At 37.2% G+C, this 23,010-nt stretch overlaps 2 protein-coding genes across 2 annotated transcripts in view; one reads left to right on the top strand and one right to left on the bottom strand.

Annotated features, from left to right (window-relative positions):
- The first annotated feature begins 3,010 nt into the window (after positions 1 to 3,010).
- On the top strand, positions 3,011 to 6,362 carry LOC105226225 (putative inorganic phosphate cotransporter). Its single transcript, XM_011205051.4, has 4 exons — positions 3,011 to 3,398; positions 3,473 to 3,609; positions 4,254 to 5,357; positions 5,425 to 6,362. Exons 1-4 carry the CDS (start codon positions 3,338 to 3,340, stop codon positions 5,653 to 5,655), a joined length of 1,533 nt encoding a protein of 510 aa, XP_011203353.2. The 5' UTR covers positions 3,011 to 3,337; the 3' UTR covers positions 5,656 to 6,362.
- Positions 6,363 to 8,234: 1,872 nt separating this feature from the next.
- LOC105226224 (proteoglycan 4) overlaps positions 8,235 to 23,010 on the bottom strand; it is a 40,407-nt gene continuing 25,631 nt past the window's right edge. The window contains exons 3-6 of the mRNA XM_011205050.4: positions 10,642 to 14,303; positions 10,405 to 10,575; positions 10,069 to 10,340; positions 8,235 to 9,912 (exon numbers count right to left, since the gene is read on the bottom strand). Of these exons, the coding sequence (XP_011203352.2) occupies positions 8,994 to 9,912; positions 10,069 to 10,340; positions 10,405 to 10,575; positions 10,642 to 14,295 (5,016 nt within the window). The 5' untranslated portion in view covers positions 14,296 to 14,303 and the 3' untranslated portion in view covers positions 8,235 to 8,993. The remainder of the gene's footprint in view (positions 9,913 to 10,068; positions 10,341 to 10,404; positions 10,576 to 10,641; positions 14,304 to 23,010) is intronic.

Below are 23,010 nucleotides of genomic sequence, written 5' to 3'. Positions count from 1 at the left end.
TGTTCCGACAGTCTTCTTGTTCTTTTCTTCTTCTTCTGCCGAGTGGCAATAGGGTTTTGATTTTCTTTACCATGCTTCTATCAACATCGTCGTATAGATAAAGCATGGGTTTCCCAATGTTTATAACGTTTTCGGATTTTAGCCGCACACCAATCTTGGCAATCTCGTCCACTTTTTCATTGCCCTCGATGCCTTTCTGGCCTGGCACTCAGTAGAAGTGAAGTTGCCTACTTCTGGCAACACTTTCCACTGCTGCCTTGTTCCTAAGACACTTCTGGCCGATATGCGATACGAGGTTACTGCCTTGATTGCTGCTTGGCTGTCTACGTAGATGTTGACTCTGGCTTTCACAATAGCAAAGACCTCAGCTTGAAACATACTGTAGTGGTCCGGCAACGTAAAAGGTGCTTAACTCTGGACAATATACATATTACGAGCCATCCGTATAGATGTTTTGAGTGTTGCCTGTAGCTAAAATAACTTTACGACAACCATATTTTTCTTTGAATCGGTTTGCGCAAAAATGTGGAAAATACAGATAGATCTTTGAGTAGGGCAACTGTTGAGAATTAAGTTAATCTATTGAACTGTACCGTCTCTGTTTTCTATTATACTATTCACTAAAAATAAGGCAAGAAAAGGAGGTAAGAATCTTATATTATTCATTCGTGGGTAATATATCTCAGAGCTCCTAATAAGTCAGCTTCCAAATCCCCCAATTACAATAGACATAACCATAAATAAAATTATTGTGAGAAAAAATAAGTACAGAATAGGAATTGCATATTTGTTATACATTTCATATATAAAATATTTGTAATATAAATTTTCATCAACTTTATTTGAGTTAAATACTATAGCTTCTCTAACGCACGACAGTTTTGAAAGTAATGTATTATTTAAAACTTTTTAAATAGTTTAATTTGAAAGCATAATAATGCGCACTTACCTTTTAAGTTGCAGCAACAAAGAACACATTTGTAACTTGCGAATAACGGATGAAAAACGATGCAGAAACACACGCACGCCACAAAGTTTGTGGCAACCACTTTTGCTGCAAAATTGCCACAAATTTCTCTCACACTTTTTGTAATTTTATAAGTCACACATCACATTACACAACTTGAGCTTAACTACTTAAGCTTTTTCAATATTTGGGCCTTTTACCCTTTTTTGATACTGAGGTAGCCAAAATTGTATACGACTCGCGCTCACCAAGCACTATTCGCTGCTTCTTTTCTTTTATTTACATCATACAAAATCACTTGGCTTCTCTATGCTCCCTAACATACACTTCCTTCATTATATAAATATTGAATTTCACTTAAATACCACTTTAACTATAATACACTTTCATCAAGAATTGAAAATAAATTGAAATTTAACAACACAATCGCTTACGCACGACAATATCCGAATTGTTACTTACCAATTTCCGCCATTCGGCTGTGCTGCCATAGTGTTCAATCGTTGCTCGTAAGTAGCGACAGTAATGCCTAATACTATGTTCAGACCGACACTTAATCACACGATTTCGGCTGTTGAATGGATTATCCCACTAATCTTAAAAATTTATCAAGATTTCGCCATACAAAAATGACAGTTCCAAATCACTTCATTGAAATGATTTGAAACTGATCCACGCTAAATCTGTCCGTGCGACTCTGATTTTGCGCAATCTACTTGTCAGCACTGGAAAAATACTAGTCAGCACTGGAAAACTGTTACATTATCACAGCTGATTTAGACACTACAAAGGGAAAAAAATGTAAACAAACAAATTTTTTTTAAAGCAATGAATCTAATTTCACCTGAAAATCGACCAAGCAAATGAAAAAAATGCATCCATTATTTCTATTATATGGAAAATATTAAAAAAGACGGCTTTTATTTCAAAATACTATATGAAAATCTTTTCTTTTGGTAAATATTAAGCGATGTGAATTCATGAATGACAATAACAGCTGTTTTTTGATCTTTCTAACGGCAGTGGGAACACTGTTGGATTATGAAATGCTTAAATGTAATCGAATCTTTGAAATTTTCGGTGTGAACATATTATAAGAAGAAATTTTTTTTGCCAAATTTAAAATATTTTCTAGAAATAACTAATTTCTAAAAGTGCGCGAACAATTGGCATCACTGCTCGTAACTAGTCATGAGATTTTCATGCTACTCGCCGGAAATAATTTAGTTTTCAATAAGATGTTGTCTCGTGGTGTTATTTACGAAAATATCATGATTTTATGGAAATATTCGTCTTCGGGCTTTACAAAAAAGTACACTTACGAGAAACTGATATACGGAAAATTTGGATTCAGAAAAGTTTAACGTAAGTACTTAGCATGAAATGCTAAGATTTTAAATTAGTCAGCTCCATAAGTTCATCTCTAAAAGCGTGTTTCTGAAAACTTAATTTTTGGAAAGTGTTTACTCAGAGACAAATGATTCGATCTCTATCATGTTATTCTGTATGAACATAGTTCTTCATAAAATGACTTACTACTTTTTCGACCTGATCCAAAATCGAATTTTGCAGTAAAACTCAACTTTTCTTCAACCAAAATGCCCTAATTTCGTCAAATCTTATTTGTTTTGACCATTTTTATATAGAGCACATCTTTTGGTGGAAAATTTTTCTTTTCACTCGAAAAATATTTCTTATTTTCATTCAAAAATTTACTGTATACATTTAACCTTTATTTAAAAAAAAAATTATACAGTATTTTGCTTTTATTATTAATCATCTTTACTAATTCTACGAATAACTGTTGGCTTAAGCTTAATTTACTTTTATTGTTAAACTCAAAGATTAAAAAAGTTTCGTGGCGCTCTTACATATCCCATATCTTCGAACTCGGTTGCTACTACAAAGTACTGCACCGAAATATCGATTTATCGATAATTTTTAAATGGGTAATACTATTTTTGACGTATGTGGTAACGCCTGCAGCTATCAGCTGTTTACCAATTCGCTTTGTTTATTTGCACTATTCCTTCATTCTATTGATAGACAGCGATTTCAAATCGTTTATTGTTATATTGTTTTTGTGTGTTCTGTGTTGACGTATTTGGAAACGTATACAAAACTCATCATTTACAAAAGTGATGTAGAGCGTATAGCTGCAATTGGGTGGTAAAGTGCAAACTCGACAAATTCTTTAAAGTGTTTATAGAATGGAGTATTGAGTTTCGCTAAGATAACAAAGTAACAAAAGAATTCCAATCGCCATACGCCATTAGTAGCTGCCGAAAATAGTTAAATTATTGTACAAAATTCTTGTGTGGGCGTATGTATCGTGTACATAAATGCAAGTGTAAGTCGTAGGTAGATAAAATGGTTTTATGGTGTGATTGTTTCAATGGTGGCTATCAGCAAATTGATACTGCACGACAAGGTAAGTGAAATATACAAATGTTCATTGTTAGAGATAGCATTAATTACAAGCTGCTCATCAATTTCGTTGATTAGGCCCACGTTTTGGTATACGTCATCTACAATGTTTTCTCGCCTTTTGTGGCTTGGCGGTGGCTTATGCGCTGCGTGTAAATCTTTCTGTAGCCATTGTGGCGATGACAGATCAAAATGCTACAAATCCAGCATTTGAGGTAAGAACCTGGCCGCATATTTAAATTTTCGTTAATGAAATTAGCAGCATATGGCAATCTTAAGTGGGTGTGTTAATTGGCTTATTTATTGCAAATTCGAAAATATAGCGGCACCTTGATATTAGAATACTTTGTTTACGCTATTGCTCATCAAATGTATCAGCACTAGAAATTATCAGTACTATGTCAAGTATATACATGTGTACATATGTAAGTATGTTTATGTAGTAGGCATAGTTTTACATAGTAACCGCGTTTCATAAGATAAATTCAAATAATTGCTTCTCGTAATAAATAGTATATCATTAAGTTTTCATTTATTTGTTCAGCAGTTTACCGTATAAATATTTTTCATAAAAAAAATTTTGAATTTGTTTCTTTATACTGATAAAAAGCAGAACGTAAACACAGTTGCCTCCTCATACGTCATTTTTTGTCTTGCCCATGTTTGCACATATGCATTTAATAATATAAGCAAAAATTGAGAAATAAATACACTTTAAGACAAGAATGTTTGTACATACTTGTATACATATATACGAATGTATGTATCGCCTATCTATAACTTCTGTATTGTGGAAAATTTACATCTTATAGTTATGCCGTAAACGAAAAATCCTTATCACTTCTCTTAACTCTTGCAGGAGTACAAATGGGATGAGGGCATTAAGTCCTATCTGCTCAGCAGCTTTTTCTGGGGTTATGTCGTGACACAAGTGCCCGGTGGCTACATGGCGCACCACTATGGTGCCAAGTATACATTCTTTTTTGGTGTGCTTATATGCTCTTCACTGGCCATTTTGACACCGTTGAGCGCCAAAATCGGAGACTGGCCATTGGTGTTGGCGCTGCGTGCGGCACAAGGTCTATCGCAAGGCATGATTTTTCCATCGACACATACATTTCTATCCAAATGGGCACCAGCCGAGGAGCGTGCACGCCTCGTCAGCTACTGCTATTCGGGCGCACAATTCGGTACGGTTGTTATGCTGTCGGTTAGCGGTTATATAGCATCCTCATGGCTTGGTTGGCCCAGTATATTTTACCTCTCCGGTATAGTCGGCATTTTATGGTCATTCGTTTGGTTATTCTTAAGCGCCAGCACACCTGCGGAGCATCCATCGATTAGTGTAGCCGAGTTGCGTTATATTGAATCGTCGGGACAAACACGTCGACCTTCCGATGCTGGTCGTCAAAGTAGTGGCACACAAACACAACCACAAAAATTACCATGGGCTCAAATATTCACTTCACCACCATTCCTAACGTTGATTTTTGTGCATTTAGCCAATAATTGGGGCTTCTGGACACTGCTCACCGAAATACCGACATACTTAAAGAATATTCTCGGTATGGATATACGCAGTAGTGGTCCGCTCTCCGCGTTACCATACTTTGCTATGTGTCTGCTGTCGTATGCTTTCATCTTTTTGGGTGATTTTCTGAATGCGCGCTATACAACACGTCTATGGGTTTCACGCAAATTCTTCAACACCATCGGTCAGTGGGTGCCGATGGTGGCATTGATCGGTTTGGGTTATATAAATGCCGGCGGTAGTGTTAAATTGGCTATAACATTGTTGACCATAGCAGTGGGTGCAAACGCGGCCACTTATCTGGGTTTTCAAGTCAATCACATTGATATCGCGCCAAATTTCGCCGGCACATTAATGGGCATTACCAATTGCGTGGCGAATGTGATAAGCATAATAGCACCGCTCACAGTTGGACTGATTGTGACAGATGAGGTCAGTACCTTTTTTTATTCGATTTCATTGTGCATGTAATTCTTGATATGTTTACTTTGTTTGGCAGGAAAATCCGGCACAATGGCGTATTGTGTTCTACGTGAGCGCATTCTTCTACTTCGTCGGCAATCTGTTCTTCCTTGTCTTTGGTCGTACGAGTCCACAAACATGGAACTTCCCACAAGGTCAGCCAGCTGCTGCTGCAGGTCGAGGCGATAACATTACATACAACGACGATGACATACACGAAATAACCGATGATGAGACTGCGCCTTTGAATCGCAATGCTGCACCATGAGTCTATGAAGCCAATGACATGACATTTCGTTTTATTTCTCATTTTCGATTACACAAACATGCGTTTGGCTAAACGTTTTAAATCTTTGTGATATAAAATATTTTCATTATTTCCATTATGTTTCTCCACGTGGAAGTAAATGCTTTCATGTCAAAGTAAAGGCATGGCGTGCATGTCACGACAGTTAAGCATAAAGAATTTACAAAACTTAGGTGCATACAAACATATATACATAAATATACACACAAATAATGTAATTTATATTTTAAAAAAGATCTGCGTGCATTTGTAAAATTAGTTTGGAGCTCGAAATGCAATTTTAAGTAATTAAAGTAATATGTATTTATGTTTTGTGAACGAAAACATCGTTCGCTGCGAAAACATTCGTGAAATAACGGCTGATCATTCAATTATTGCATGCAGATTATATTTACCATGACATTGCCAGACTTCTGTTAAATTATTTTGTTTAAATATTATATTTAACTTTTCTTAAAATTTTTATATTCGTAAGTCAGCAATTTTTCGCAGTTATTGAAATATGTTTTTTAAATAAATTCGAGAAATTTTATTTTAACCTAGTTAAATACTTTGTGCTACTGTACACAATTTAGCGTACATAAGTAAACTTATAAATTATTCCTTTCTGTATGTCAATGTAATAAAGTGTCTTTAATAATTAATAAAATGCGCAAATAAATACGAAATATTGGAAAATTGTTTACATTTCAAAGAAATGTGCGGTTGGAAACTATTATAGAAATTTTTAAACTTTTTATACTTTTGATCAAATTTTTTAAATATTTAATTATTAAAAAAAAGTACAAAGCTATTTCGGTTGCGCAGGAGGTGTAATACCAAGAACTCGAAATTTGATCGGTAGTTTGTATGTGAGCTACATATACATATGCTATAGTGGGCCGAACTGAACAATATATGTATATTGTCTTAGGCAATAATCCATGAGTTGATGAAGTTGGAAGACTTTCCGATCTAAACGGGGTTAGGTTACTGAAATAACCTGATAAAGTCCGAGTTAATTTCGATGCGTAGAACCGGTTTTTGTGGGAATTGTGTCGGAATCGGAAAATGAGCATAATGAACTCATCTACAGGCAGTTGTTGGTGGAATGCTTTTGCAGAAAGCCTGCATCAATATGTCTTTCCTCAATTACGTCGACGACATTAGACAGTATGCCGACCAGACTTCGGTCGCAACTTACTTCCGACAAGCACTGACCAATATTCACAGTGGTGCCATTAACACCTTCACGGCCTCCCTAGGGGTTCTTAAAGGACATTGTCCAATAGGCATTCATGCTGTAAGGTTGAAAATCTTTACTCTGGGTTTCGCCAAACTGAATTCTAGCGGCTCCTTCGCCAGTATATGAGTAGAATATCGACGAGGAAGTTGTGGGTGGGTAGAACCCGTTGGAGAAGAGGGGTTTACTGTCAGGAGCTCTCTATCAACTCCAGTTTCAGACTTCCTGACAATTGCAGTCTCTTCCATGCCGAGGTTGCAGCCATTAAGGTATCAGTTGATTTACTGCTCCGTAGTGCAGCCTTCTTCAGAGCGGAATCGCAGGAAACTGTAAAGTTGATGAGCTAGCAAGAAAAGGCACGCTATAACCGTACCGCTTTTGTTCTACTACTCTCGGAAGCTTGGCAAGCGCTGGGACACCACCAGTACATGATCTGTCGCAAAAGCCTTTTGGTTCAAGATCGATCGCAAGAGATCTAGTGATCACTTTACCCTTACCCTTTACGGTTCTGTATTGTCCACGAAGTAAGGCTGGGCATCTTACCAGACGCCATCTATAGAAGCTGTATGGAAGAAGATGAGGTAGAAACAACTCGACACTACTCCTTGACTGCCCTTTGTGTGGGAAGCCAAGACAAGCACTTAGGAGCGCATACCTTCAGGCATCCCACCCAGCTGGTGGGAATGGAAATTAAACGCCTGTGCAAGTTTGTGTTAGCTAATAAGCAGTTTACTAATTGATAAGTTCGAACACAGGAGCTCTTTTTTCTATGGTCTTACAAAGCACTACATATCTACTATATGATTTTGATTAGCCATCTAACATACCAAGTAGTCAAAGTTGTATGTACGATGTGGAAACATCCAGGCAATTTATCGTCCATTGTCCAGCATTTGCAAGACTGAGCTTAAAACATGCCGGGGTCTTACCTGCAGCGAACGTAGTACGTAGTAGTGGCAGCGATCTTAACGAATTTGTGAAACGCTCAAAGTGCTTTGTCGCTTTGTAAGGGTTTTATAATCTGATATATAGGAGTTTTTTGTAACCAAACGACCCATGTTCTAAGCTGTCCACTGAAATCCCTGTTAAGATTGACCTCATAACCCAACCTAACCTAAGTTATGAAAAAAAGTCGGTAGTCATCTTATGCTACTTGAGATGAGAGAGCGCATAAGCTTTGGAAACACGTGAGAGCGAGAGCTAATTGATTGGAAGAGCTTCATCATTGTAGAAGTTATTGGAAATACTTTAATATTCCAGGACTTTTTGAACTGACAAAAGGAGATCATATTTTTAAGTGATTTTAAAAACTTGCACATTTAAGTTTTATTATTGTTAAGTTTATTGTTTTATTAAATATATTACAGACTTAAGGCTACTTAATTCGCAATCATATAAGACTTATTAAAAATAATACAATACAATAACAATATAATATATTTTTTTACTCGTTCCTGTGGCTACAAAAATTCATTAGAAATAAAATTAATAATTCGTTTCGTTTAATTACATTAATTATATAAAGTATTTGATTACTGTTGCATACAAAATATATATATATTTATTAATAATTAAGCTTATATTAATATAATGGAAGGATAAATGTAACAAAAACACACTGGACGCGTCGCAGGTTTCGGAACTTTTATACTCCCTTATAAATTAAACTAGATTTTCGTAACTTTATTTTAAAAGCTAAGTAATTACAATAAAGTCATAGGGACAGCGCGCACTAGAAAAAAGGAAAATTCCAGAAACATCTACAAACTATCATACAAACATAGCTAAACTCATCAACTCGACGGTGATAAGTCATTATATAGTCATATTAATATACACTTATTAAGTCGGTTATTGTTATGTTCTAAGTACAGATTGTGTAGTTATGGAAATTTTGATTTTGCTGTATTGTTTCTTTCTTCATATTATCACAATCTTCTCTCTGAATACGAATTCGCATAAGCTACTTTCATGAATACGTATATAAAAACCAGCTGATACGAGAAAGGGAGAGTACATCGACCTCTCTTACTTCGCTGCGGCATATTGTCTTCGCTTGCGCTGAGCGCTTCCCGACTTAATTCAATTTATGATTCGCCGGCAAATCCTCGGAGCGTATACAACGTCCACGATAGCAAATCTCCGTTTCGGATGTCACTTTCATCGACGTGGACGTGGCATAGATGACTTTGTCCATCAAATTCTTTTTAGCTTGGTCGTCCGCTGGCGCTTTCACAGCCGTCGCTGATAATGTGGGTTCTGTAGCTTCCTCCGTTACGGCGTTCATCGCCTGCGTTGTCGTATCGGCTTTGGTGCGTTTAATATTCATGTATTCTTGTCTGCGCTTGCCGACTGCCGCCAATGCTGCGGTTACCGCATGATCTTCCGACTCGTCGATGGCGAATAGATCGTGTAGTTGTCTCTTGACTTCGGAGAATATGCTTGGTTGCGATTCCAGATCATCGACTGCTTCATCCATGCGTCGTGTAGCACTCTCTTCGGTTGCATTTTCGTCTTCATTTCCTGTTGGCGCGATTGTGCTTCTATCCACATCTTCATCCATAGCGAGTGTTGTTGCAAACGATGTGACATCTAAGGGTTCCGATGTTGTCGCCTCGTTGGTGTTCATTGTACTTAGTGGACTGTTTGTTGTTGTTGTCAATGTGGTGGATACCGGTGTAAGTGGCGTGGTCGTCTTAAGCTCCTTCACTATTTCATCTGTAGACTTTTCCTTGCCGTAGAGTGAATTGTACAGTTGCGAACCAAGACCTTGCGACTCGGCCGTCTCGAAGCTTTCAGTGTTTTGTGTTGAGGGCAATCTGAGTTTCTTAAATTTGTTGCGTCTGTTGACGCGGTTGAATATCGTGGTTTTCTGCGACTCAAAGAAGGTTCCATCAGTAGTACGCTGCGTAGACTCTTCTGCCGACTCGAGTGGTTTCTCTTCAGGTGCCTTGCCCATGACTTCTTCTAGAAGTTCAGCAAATGATTTCTCGGGTCTGAGAAGAAATTTTGATAATATTTAGTAAAATGCGCATTTGGTTACAATTTCGACTTATAAATGTCAGTAGTAACGGTACATTATACACGTCTCATAATTTCAATATTCCTTAATTCAATATCTTCTTTTAATAAAGTTTCATATATTTACTTACTTTAGATTAGGCTCTTTAAGTGCTGGCTTTGTCTCACCAAAGCTTGCGGATACATTCACTTCAAAGTTATCCGCCTTTTTGCTATCTTCAGGTCCGACGGTTACGATTTCCGGCTCTTCTTCGAACTTATGTTCTTTCTCTTTGTTCTGTTCCTTGGGGTTAGTAGCTTTGAAGTGGTGATTGCCGCCAAATTTCAATGCCGGAGACCATTGTGATTCCTGACCATCCAGTTGGAAGTTCGGTCTTTGACGACGTCTTTGTGGTGGAGAGGCCTTTTTGGGAGAATAAACAGTCGTGAAATTTTTGAGCAGTAAAAGAAATTGCTACAAGACTCACCTCGTTCTCATACAGATCATGATTGAAACGATTTATTTTGCGGAAATTATTCTTGGGCTCTTCGACTTCAGCTTCCTCCTCTGGAATCGACGTGGTTGATGATAAAATTTGTGGACGACGCGTGCGTGCACGCACCCTAATCACCTTACGTGGCGGTATGCGTGGACGTAGCTATTAAAGAATGCATTAACTAACATATTCTACAAATTTTGATTGAGAGTCTCTTTTTCTACTTACCGAAGTTTTAGTTTCGGTTTCCGGTGTTGTTGTGGTTGGCGGTTCGGTAGTTGTAGTGCGCAAACGTGGATAGTTTCGGCGTATAAATGGCGAACGTCTTGTGGTAACTAACGGTTCTTCAGTGGTTGTTGTTGGGGCTGCGGTAGTGGTAGTGGTGCTTGTTGTACTCGGCAATGTGGTAAATACTGGATTAATCTCATTGCGTATGATCGGTTCTGTAGGACTTAAATCCTCTTGATTGGGGAAATAACCAGGTCCGAAATTGTCTTTAGTGTACTGACTGTACTGTTGTGCGATTTGCATTGGCTCCAACATACCGGCTGGGAAGGTCTGCTCATTCGTTTCTATCGTATTGCTCGGTGTAACCGTGTACACTTGTTGAGTTTCTGATGTCGGTGCTTCGGAACCGTAGTTTGTCGCATAAGAACTGGGGATTGCCGTCGGACTAGATGGTTTGCGTGATGACAATGGCTTTATGACTGGATAATTTTGATTCAACACATCGCGTTGGTAGTCCAAATCTTCATCTTTGCCTGATTCGCCATACTTCTTACGGTGTTTTGTACGTAAGCTTTGGCGTTCCTCTTGTGTGGGTTGGTAGCGTATACGATTGGGATTGCGTATAAGTGGATTACGTGCTGCAGACGATGGACGGCGTGTTGTCGGTGCGATTTCTCCCTCGGCATCTGGTGAACTGGTAGTGCTGGCTGTTGCGCGTGAACCAAATGGACGACGTACACGTTGTGCGGGACGTCTTGTAGATGTTTCCGTTTCTGAGTAGGATACAGAAGAGGTTACTTTAGAAACGAGTGGCTTACGCACACGATTGAGTGGACGTCTGGTTGGACGTGTGGGCTGTTCAGATTCTGGCTCTGGCTGATTGGGTGTAGTTGTAGCAAGTTCACTTATAGCATTTTGTTTGTCCTTCTCTTGCAAATTGTTTACAAGTCCTGGTAGATTTGGTGTGAGTGGTGGCAATTCTGAGGGTACGTGATAAGGATTGGGGTCATATTCCACGGTGCTATCGGGAATCTCGTTTTGATTATATAAAGGCCGTTGATTAGCTGCTGGCTGGCGAAGCGGTTTCAATTCAGTCTGTACATCTTTTTCGCGCTGCAGTTCTAAGACATCCGGCCGTTGTGGCGAGACCACATTGTATGCATCTTCCGGTCCCGAGATCGCTGATTGCGACGGTGAATAGAACGTAATACGTTGTTTAGTTGTCGATGTGGTCTTATGAGTTGTGGATGGTACATTGGCATCTCGTTCATAGTCTAAATCAACAGGCGTATATTGTACCTGCTCGAAAGGTGGATTCGTGGGATTTACTAATTGTGGACGATTGCGGAAAGCATCTTGTTGACGGAAATACTGTTTCATGCGATACTCCTCTTCTGGCGTAGTGCTTGTGGGTGGACGTGTGGTGAAACGTGGTAGCTGCTCCTCAACAGGTTCTTTTGGTATGGTACCGAAAGAGTAGAGAGGACCGTTGGCGTTTTGATAATCAACCTGTCCATTGGGATTGTATGTGAAGAAGGTATGTGCTGGTGCAGCAGTCGTTGAAGTCGTGCTAGTTGTGGTGCTTGTGGAAGTGGAAGTGCTGGGCGCTGGACGGTTGGGCTGAACTTTGTAGATGTCATCATTGATTATCTGGTTAGGTGCTGGTTGGAATTGAGCATAAGGATTGTTAATGGTTTGTGTGAAAGCAGGTTGTTCAATTGGTTGCTGCTGTTGTTGTTGAACTGTGTGCTGTGGACGTTTCTTCTTTGGGCGATCAAGTTTGGTGACTTTCGGTGAGTTGACCTCGCGTATGGCATCTTGATTGTAGAAGTAGTTAAATTTGTTGCCGCGTGTAGGCGCCAGTGTGGAACGTTGAGTGGTGATCTCAAATTGATCGCGTGGTTTCTGCACTGGCTCATTCAGCGCTGGATAGTAGTCCTTGGTGGTTGATGGTTGCTTGACACGTTGTGGACGCACACGCTGTGTGGGCTGTGGTGGCTGATACTGATTAACATCGTTTTGGCTATAAACTACGCTTGGCTTGGCTGGCTGGCTCACAATTTCTTGTGTGGCGCTATTGCTTTTGGCGAGATTTATGACGATTGAGCCAACATGTGGCTCAGGCAGAAGGATCTTATTGAAACCGCTGGGTGTGCGGTAACTAAGCGGCGCTACAAAGAAAGGTATCTCACGCAGCTCACGGTTTTGTGCGAGTTGCGACAAATAGGGTAGCTCAAACTTCGCATAACCTTCCGGTGTCGACATACCAGCTGGACCGACGAATATCTCTGGTATCTTCTTGGTGGGCGCATCGACAACAGCGATTGTGTTGGAGTGACGTAGTGCTGAAACAACATCGGCTTGCGTGGGACGCGCTGAGTTACGCACCAAGAACATAGCAAGTGGTGGTTGATGAGCCTTCGGTTTCGGACGTGGTGTAGTTAGTTGCTGTTGAGGATTAACATAATTCTGGAAAATAGTTGTCGGCTTGAGTGTGGTGGTCTTGGGGCGGCTCGTGCTCGTACTGGGCGCTGATGTAAAATAGTTCTGTTGATCCAGCGAACCAAGCGTGTCTTGCGTATAGAAATTATTGATTTGGAATGGATTAACCGTGGGCAGTGACGGATTCACATTGTATTTGTTCACTTCGAAAGCTTGCGACTCGGGTTTTTGCTGATTATAGAGCGTGTCATATGGCACATACAACAACTGTACATCTTGTGGATTGCCAGCATTGCTGTTGGGCGCCAAGGCGGGTGCGGTCGGTGCGCTTTGTTGGAAGGGCGCTGTTGGTAAGCTTTCCGGTTGTTGATACGAAGGTATTTGTCCGTTGTAGCCAGATTGCGGTTTATTCAAATCGAAGAACTGCTCCACTGGTGGGTCGGCAGGGAATACTTGTGGCGTAACGCTTTGCAAAGATTGCTGCGTTGGATTCGGTTTAGACTCGCGATAAATATTCTTAGCCGGGAAGCTATCTTCGATGTAATTCTGTTGTGGCAACGGTTTCTGCAAAGGTTGCTGAATGGGTTTCTGTGGTATTGGATGGAATTCTGGTGGGAACACCGGTTGCTGATTGTATAATGGTGAACTGAAGAGTGTCGCTTGTGCGCCGCCACCACCAAAAGTGTGTTGTATCTGATAGCCGGTCTGCAGTGAGCTTGGCCCGGTGGCGCCAACATCACGATTACCACCATCTGTACGGAAAGGCATTTCAAATTTGAAGAAAGACTGTGAAGTCGGTTCGCCGCCTTGTAGTGCGGATGCCTTTAGCGGTGACGCACCGAAAGGCGAACCGACTTGTGGACGCGATTGTGGCTGATTTACGAAGCGTTGAAATTGGTATGGGAAATCGAAAGGCTGCTGTTGCGGCGCTGGTGGATTATGCGGCTTTGGCAAATCACCAAAGCGACCATTGGGCGGAAAAGCCTGTGAGTAGGTGAGCACACGCGCATTCGCTGAACGATCTTTGGCAGTCGAGCTGTCCACTGGTTGCGCTAGCGGCACCCAATCGAACGAGTCGGAGACGCCGGGTGAGGTCGGTTCCAATTGACGTGACCATTTTTCAGCTGCCTGCGCATGCGCGAACAAGCACACACAGAGGCAAGCGATCAACGCGCTGCTTGGGGTGTTAAACGTTTGCTGTTGTCGGGTCATTGTTGGGCCTGCAAGCGAAAGAGAATGGAAAGAATGTAATTAGATTTAATTGCGGTTAGTTGCTTATGCATAACTACAAGTGGTGTTGACACGCTCTGCACGTTCTCACGCCGTGTGCATGCAAATAATGTTATAATTTTATAATAAGCGTGTGTGTGGTTGGCAAATACTGTCTGTTTTGTTCTTTATTTAAAAGCAATACAAATAATTGAATTAGTCCACACGCGTCTAAGCAAACTAAATTAAATCTAGGAAGTCAAAATTGCTCGATTTTTCATGCATATTAGCAATCAAGCGCGTAATATTGAAGTATGTGCTTGATTTCCTAGCTTTTTCGAAACTGCCGCCCACCAATTCGTCAAGGATCGGTTGCTGCGAAAATGAAACTGAAAAGCTTTTGCTTGAGACATTGTGTATACAAAGCTTCGTAACTAAATTATTTATTATTATTATTGTTGTTGTGGCCATAATCACTCATTGGCAAGTCGGTGATTTTATAAATTATATGCGTCTGCGCTCACAATCGATCGGTTTTAAGCGCAACTGGCGGATCTGGGCTACAATTTCATATTTTTATGCAGAGCGGTATATTGTGGCAATAACAGCCACCTCTTTACATACATTTATATACATATAACAAGTATGAATGAGCGCGTACATATGTTTATCATTTAATTCATATGCTCCCAGTCATTTGCAAGCGCGCTGAAGTTTATGATTTTTACCTTTTTTTTGCACTTCATATTGACAAAATCGAGCTTCCTCATTGCTATGTTTTAATATCCGACTCGATGCTAAGTTTACATTTAATTTCAACTGCAGTATGCCGCTCTACCCTCAATCCCCCGGTTTGTCTTCGATTTTTGTGCTCTCGGCTGATTCATTATTGCCATTTTACGATCTTAAGTGTTTTGAATTTTGAAAATTTTCAAAGTCAATTTTTAATATCCGCATTCCGAGTTAATTTTAAAACGAAAAGTTTGTGTTGTTGTTGCCATTATTCGCTGTCGAAGTACCATTTAAAATGTATTCGCTTATGGCAAAATTTGCGGTAAAAGTCAGTTGCGGCTTTCGGAAGTTCAGGTTCATTGCTGACGAGGTATGAAAGCGGGAATTCGAACAACTGTGGACTGATTGATTATACAAAACCTTACATATACTTACATATGTACTTATGAGGTTATGTAATAACCTATGCTTTTACTAGTTATGACAGCTTTATAATAAAAATAACGAAGGAGTCTTCAATTATTGTGACGAAAAAGTAACCGAAAATTGTAAATAAAACGCGAAATATTTCATTATTCATCAATATCTATTTTCTCGTCTTCAAAGTTCCCAAATTCCTATCAGATGTAACACACATATGCCAACAATTTTTCCGGTGGCCTTTAGCTCCTTCAGCGAATTTAGTTTTATCTCGTTGATCGACTGAAAACTGTACCAAGAAGCGGAAATTTCAGTTTGAGGAACAAGAAAAAATCACACGGTGCCAAATCTGGTGAATACGGTGGTTGATTGACAGTATTCATTACGGTTTTGTCTTTAAATTCGATCACAATTGTGGCTCTATGCGGTGATGCATATCATCATGTAAAATCACTGAATTGCTCTTCCACAATTCCAGCCGTTTTCGACAGATGATCTCACGCAAACGCCTCAATACGGCCAAATACAACCCTTAATTGACTATCTGTCACTTCGGAACAAAGTTTTGATGCACCAAACCAAGAATATTAAAAATAATTAGCACCATCTTGATTTTTGAGCGGCTTTTGCGTGTTTTTTTTTTTGTATTGGCTCGTTTTTCGCCTCCATTCCGATGATTGTTGACTTGTTTGCATGTCAGTTCTATAAACCCATGTCTCATAAGCAGTTCCAATGCTCTCCATGAATTAGGGATTGTGATTCGTACGCTCAAACTTGTACAAAAATACCTGTTTATGATACTCGTTTTGAAAAAAAATTAGCTTTATCGGGATGAGTCAAAAATATCATTCGAATGAACCCGCGAGAGATGCCGTGTTCTCTTGTCATCTATAAGTCTTTTAGTACTACTATTCTCAAAGGATTTATGAAAGACATTCTTTTACCCTAACGCAGATTTTATTTTCTGTTTTAAATATTCTTAAATTTGGCTGAGAACTGCTCTACAGCACACATATAATAATTTGGATTAATAGATTGCTTCATTTATTAATGGAGTGATTAATTGATTTCCACTAATTGAATTATTTGAGGATTATTCGAAATTATTGATATATGGTTATACAGTTGAATGATAGAACGATTAATTATTTAATTAGTTGAATGAGTGATTGCTGGACTAATTAATTCATAGACTAAGTAATCGATTGAACGACTAAACTACTGTTTAACTGATTAATTAATTTTGACTGATTGAATCATTGAAAGATGATTTTAAGGGTATAATCCTAGTTCCAACCATAGAGAAATATATTATATAAAGAAGGTCCACTCCAAATTTCAAGTTAATTGGTTAATTACAACTTGAGAAATCATGTCAGAAGTGTTGAAAATAGTAGTTTCGAGAAAAACGTGATTAAAGATTTGAGTCTAACTGCAGGCAGTCTATACGCTGCGTCACTAAAATAGCTATAAGTCGGTAAATAATAGGAATTTTAAAAATTCCTTTGGGGAATATATTCTTAAAGGTCCAGTCTTAAAGAATATGCAAATAAAAATCGGTTTTTTCAAAATTCTAGACTAGAATACCCCCTTAAATTATTGGTATGCAGATATATTGATAGTTTTATTGATATGAAGATATATTGGTACATTAATTGTTGGATTATTTGATTAATCGGACAAATCATCAGCATCATTAATTGATTAGTCAACTTATCTTATTAAAGATTTATAGTTAGTGGATAGATAGATAGAATTTCTAACTTAGAATGTTTGCATGATTAATCGTAGGATTAGTTAAGTAAGCTTTAAGATTAGTCAACTGATTTTTTGCTGACTGACAGTTAATTAGATAAATAGAGATAATTTCTAACTTAGACTTATTGACTAATTAATTGTCGGATTAACTGAAATTAATTTTTTATTGGTTGCTTGTTTGATTTAATTATTATTTAAGTAATTATAAGCGATTGCTGAACTAATTAAGCAACTGATTAATCTATTAAGCCAGCAATTGATTATGCGACTCATTAATTGAACGATTCTTTTATTGATCGACTGAGAAATTGTTAAATCATCACTAATTGCTTTCTCGATTATTTGACTTTATAGTTTTTAATTGAAATCTCGGTATGCTGCTCAAATATTACTCTAAAGACTTCTTTTCGACTGTGCCAATATTTCTATCTCTTATTAATTGTTGATATAACTACCATTATTTCTACATTAATACTATTATTATACTCCAAGGTTAACGTTTTTTCTGTGATTTTTATTTTTATATCTTCATTTAAATTAATATTTATTATTTTCTTCAGCATGCAGCAGCAATGACCTCGCCATTGAAAAGGTTTATTACACCAACCGTTCTGATTATTTTCTCTGCTCGGTGAAAAGTGAATAAACTGCATACTAATTAATCACAGACTTCAGCTTATTTATATTAACCACAATTTTTATAAACTTCAACTTGCAGATTTGCATATATTTGCGATAATTTTCCAACTTTAATTTAAATTTAATTAAAAAGAGCTGAAAAACTGCAACAAAACGCGAACAAAACGCGAACAATAGGCAAATGATTGAAAACGGAAAAGTGCAAAAAACTGTTGAAGTGTTGATGGATTTATGTGCAACCAAGGCTAATAACGTCAGTGCTATCAATACGCCTAGTGGCACATTGATGCTGGCTGTTGCTGTGTTGTTGTTAATAATGTTGTTGCAGATTGTTAGCGTGTCTAATATGCACATGATGATAGCTGAATGGCGATTGCAATGGCAGTTAAGCATATACGGACAGATATATGTATATATAACTTCATGCAACTAAACACACACATATGGATATACATATATACATATATATGTATGTCTATGTAAGAATATCGCATCTTTATAAGTCGCTGCTGCTTCTTGTTGCTTATGGATGCGCAGCCGAGAAAGGCAGCATGCAATACGCCACGGCGTATCTTAAGCACCGTGATGTCTGTGGTCATTGAATTGTAACGAGACAACAACTTGCAACAAGTCGACAAAAAAAAATAAAGGCAAAAATAAAATAACAAAAACAACTGCAATATTAAATTGCTGCAAAGCGCAGCTTGAAAATATATATGCAAGTACATGTGTGTGTGTGTGTGTTTATCATGCGCTCGGTTAACTGGCCGCTTGGCTACTTGACTGGTCGGCTGGCTGCCCGGCTAGTTGGTCACTTTCATTTTCACTTTTCCCTGAATTACTCGTGTGCAATTTCATTTCATTTCTTGCCTGTCATGCATGTGAGCGCAAGCAAAGAACAACAAAAACAATGAGAGCACTATCAGCAATAGTTCGAAGCTTTGTAAGCACCGTAAGCGGATACGCTTAGGGGAACAAGAGACGTACTATGCGCACATACACACATAATCGTACACATATATACATGGGCACATACTCATACCCATGCAAGTTAATACCACCAGTTCATGTTACATGAACATATTGTATTTCTGTCATAAATATGTAACATGACACTTATGACCCATATGGTCCGTATTTAAACATTATATGTACTTTACTAATACTGTCCGCCTTAGGTGGTCCAAAAATATAACTCATAGATTGTAAGATGAATCTTTCCACTTGAAACATATGTCCTATCTCAAGTGGATTGTAGTTATACTTCCTAGAATGTAAGATTAATATTTGTATCTAGACTTAAGCATAATATTGTATATAAGAAAATGTAATAAAGAAAACGAGGCAGTTGCCCGCGGTTGCCCGTAGTGGCCCAAACCAAAACAATTTATTAATTGGCGATCCTGCCAGGAGTATCGTAAAACTCCTGTTGGACCAAAATGTAACAATAATATTCGGCGGTAACCATTTAAGGGGACAAAAAATCCCCGTGTTACCGTTTGAAAAACAATCAAGTATCCTCAATTGAGGAGAAAAGTAAAAACAAAAAAATTTTGAAAAAACGCTAAGTCCAAAAAGAGACTGAGAGAATTTCGAGTGTGTGTTTGTGCCAACTGCCAATCGAACGCGCCACGTATTACGGGCGAACAGCAAACAAACGTACGCAACAGCAGTAGCAGTAAAAGCAGCAACAGAAATAGCAGTAACAAACTTTAAAGGCAGCAACCTGATTAACAACAACAACAACATATTCAACAGCAGCATCAAATTCAACAACAACAAAATAGTTGTAAGTAGCTCTTATATTAATTAATTGCATTAAGTACAAAATGTTTAGTTATGTTGTTTTAGTATTATAAAAATAATAATCATGACACTCACAACTGTCTGTGTTTAAAAATAAAAATAAAAAAATTGTATATCAAATATATACAAATTATATCAAATTAAATATTAAAAATTTTAAATGAAGGCTCGACCAGCCAAATAATAAAATATTTTTAAAACCGCGATTCACTACCGCAAGGGGGACCCTCCGGTTTATAATATAAACTCAGTTCTGCGATTCTGAACTCCAGACCCTCCAGAATAAAAGGGTATCTTTTCCCAGAAAAGATCAAAACAAATATTTAAATACAGACAGGCAACAACATTCAAATATTCTTAATAGGAAGTTATTAGAATAGATTTATACAAAAGAAATTTAACTATATTTTTGTGAGTATTACTATATATCCTGTTTCATGAAACTCACAAATATATAAAAAAAAACGAAAAATAAAGTTAAAGGAAAGAAAAATGTAATTCTTTGGGAACAGAGACTCCTGAAGCGCCTGCCGAAGATTTTACCGGCAATATTTTATTAAAAAAGTAAAAACAAATTTTTTTTGGGACAAAAAGGTCCTAAAACGCCAGCTGAAGATTTATACCAGCAGAGTAAACAGAATAATTATGAAAAAATATTGTGGAACGAAAATGTTCTACAACGCCAGCCGAAGTTCATACCGGCAAAATAAAAGAAAAAATAATGGTAAAAAATATAAAATGAATATAAATATATATGTATATCAAAATAAAGAAATAAAAAATTTATATTATTTTGGGACAAAAAGGTCCTAAAACGCCAGCCGAAGTTCAAACCGGCAAAATAAAACAAAAAATAATGGAAAAAATATGAAAAATGTGTTGCAAAATGCACAAGAGAAAATGCTAGAGCATCATAATAAGAAAAGGCTTCAAAAAAGTTATCAAAAAGGAGATATTATATATGAAAAAATTTATGGGGAAAGAAACAAATTAAACCCCAAATACAAAAAACAAGTAGTATTAGAAGATTTAGGAAATACAATTAAAATACAAAACAGAAACATAATAATTCATAAAGATAATATCAAATCTTAAATTAATATGCAAGAAAAAGAAATTTTTGTCTAAATATTGTCACATTTAAAAAGACTTCAATCAAAAAATAATTACAAGTCAAAGATAATATAAAATGTATCTAAGAGTCAAATTTAAATAAATTGTACATATAAATTAAGATGTTAAAATGGTTCTGTTTAAATTGATAAAATATTCTATAGCCTCACGTACTATATCTCTTTGAATCGGGATGCTTCAATTTAGAGGTGGGGGAGTTAATACCACCAGTTCATGTTACATGAACATATTGTATTTCTGTCATAAATATGTAACATGACACTTATGACCCATATGGTCCGTATTTAAACATTATATGTACTTTACTAATACTGTCCGCCTTAGGTGGTCCAAAAATATAACTCATAGATTGTAAGATGAATCTTTCCACTTGAAACATATGTCCTATCTCAAGTGGATTGTAGTTATACTTCCTAGAATGTAAGATTAATATTTGTATCTAGACTTAAGCATAATATTGTATATAAGAAAATGTAATAAAGAAAACGAGGCAGTTGCCCGCGGTTGCCCGTAGTGGCCCAAACCAAAACAATTTATTAATTTGCATACATATATGTACGAGTATATATGTATTCACAAGCACACTGCTAGATTGTGAGGCATGCATTCGAGATATGGGCTAAATGAAAGCAAAAGTTGTTGAATTTCTTGAAGCAGATAATATCATTACAAATATTATTGTTTTTGTTGTTACTGTTTTTGGAAACAAAATGCATTGTTCGAACGGCGGAAAGTGGAAAAAGCAGATATTAGAGTAGAAGAGGTTTTCTAATATTTCAATTATTTCAACAAATTGTGTAGTTTCGGTGTTTGAATATTAGGGTGGTGTTGTTAATAAAAAAAACTTTAACTGTGTCTGCACTGCGGCTTTAATACCCTTCACATGTGCATACCTTATAGTGTATTAAACAATTGTTTCTTAATTTTGATCGATCAGTTTGTATGGCAGCTATATGTTTTAGTTCGCCGATCTGCACAATATGACTGAAGATTTTTAGTATTGCTTTAGATAATATTCTATGCCAAATTTCGTAAAGATATCTTGTCAAATAAAAAAGTTTTCCTTACAAAGCTTGATTTTGATCGATCAGTTTGTATGGCAGATATGCGATATAGTAAACCGATTTGGGCAGTATATAGGGAAATTATAGCGGTGTATTGGATAATAATATATGGAGAATTTTGTGAAGTTGTTTTGTTAAATAAAAAAGTTTTCCTTACAAGAACTTGATTATGACCGATCACTTTGTATGGCAGCTATATCTTATATTGATTCGATATGAACAGTATATTTGGAGATTGTAGTGTTAACTTAGAGAATAGTCTGTGCTAAATTTTGTAAAGATACCTCGACAAATAAAAAAGTTGTCTATACAAGGTCTGGCTTTTGATCGGTCAGTTTGTATGGCAGCTATATCCAATAATCGTCCGATATAGACGGTTCTGCCAAATGAGCAGCGTAGAAGAAAGAAAAGGACCTGTACATAATTTCAGATCGTTATCTTAAAATTGGTGATTTATTTTAGGATGTTAGAACTGAAAAAACAGCGGAATTTATTGGCAGAAATACGAAATTTCCAAAAACAGTTTCCTAAAATACAATTCTTATTTCTGAAACCTAAATTTTTTTCCCTTAAATCTACATTTTTTTCCAAAAAAGTCTCACCCTAATGCCCTTAAAAACTTTAAACATATTCATATGCAAGGCTATAGATACTATCTCCACTTACATTTAGTTTTTTCATACCAACTGGACAATAATTCCTGGTATGTGCCATACTAGGATGCTAGTAGCTGAAAAAATACCTAAATTTCTCATCAAAAAACACCAAACTTCAAAAAATTTTTTTTCCTAAAAACTAAACATTTTTCCGTCAAATTTTAAATTTTTTTTTTCTAAAATTTGTTTCCCAACAAAAAATTTCCCACCTTAATGCCTTTGCATACTTCAATCATATTCATATGCAAGACAATAGATGTTATCTCCATTTACCGTTAGTCTCTTCATATCAACTTACTGACCAATAAATGCCATTAAAGCAGCAATTATTATGATTACTACGTTTCTTGATCCAAAGTGGAAAAGAAAGTGCGCTGAAAGTGCGGCGCAGCCCTTTTCGACGTTAATCTTTCATAAATTTGTTGCTTTTGTTGTGCATAAATATTTCACTCATGTCGTCAGTTGCTTTTGATATGAGCTTGAGCAGCGCGTTTAATTTCAATCATTTT

Source organism: Bactrocera dorsalis, chromosome 3 (assembly GCF_023373825.1).
Source record: "Bactrocera dorsalis isolate Fly_Bdor chromosome 3, ASM2337382v1, whole genome shotgun sequence".
Classification (NCBI taxonomy): Eukaryota; Metazoa; Arthropoda; class Insecta; order Diptera; family Tephritidae; genus Bactrocera; species Bactrocera dorsalis.
This window is presented reverse-complemented; position numbering and strand designations above follow the sequence as displayed.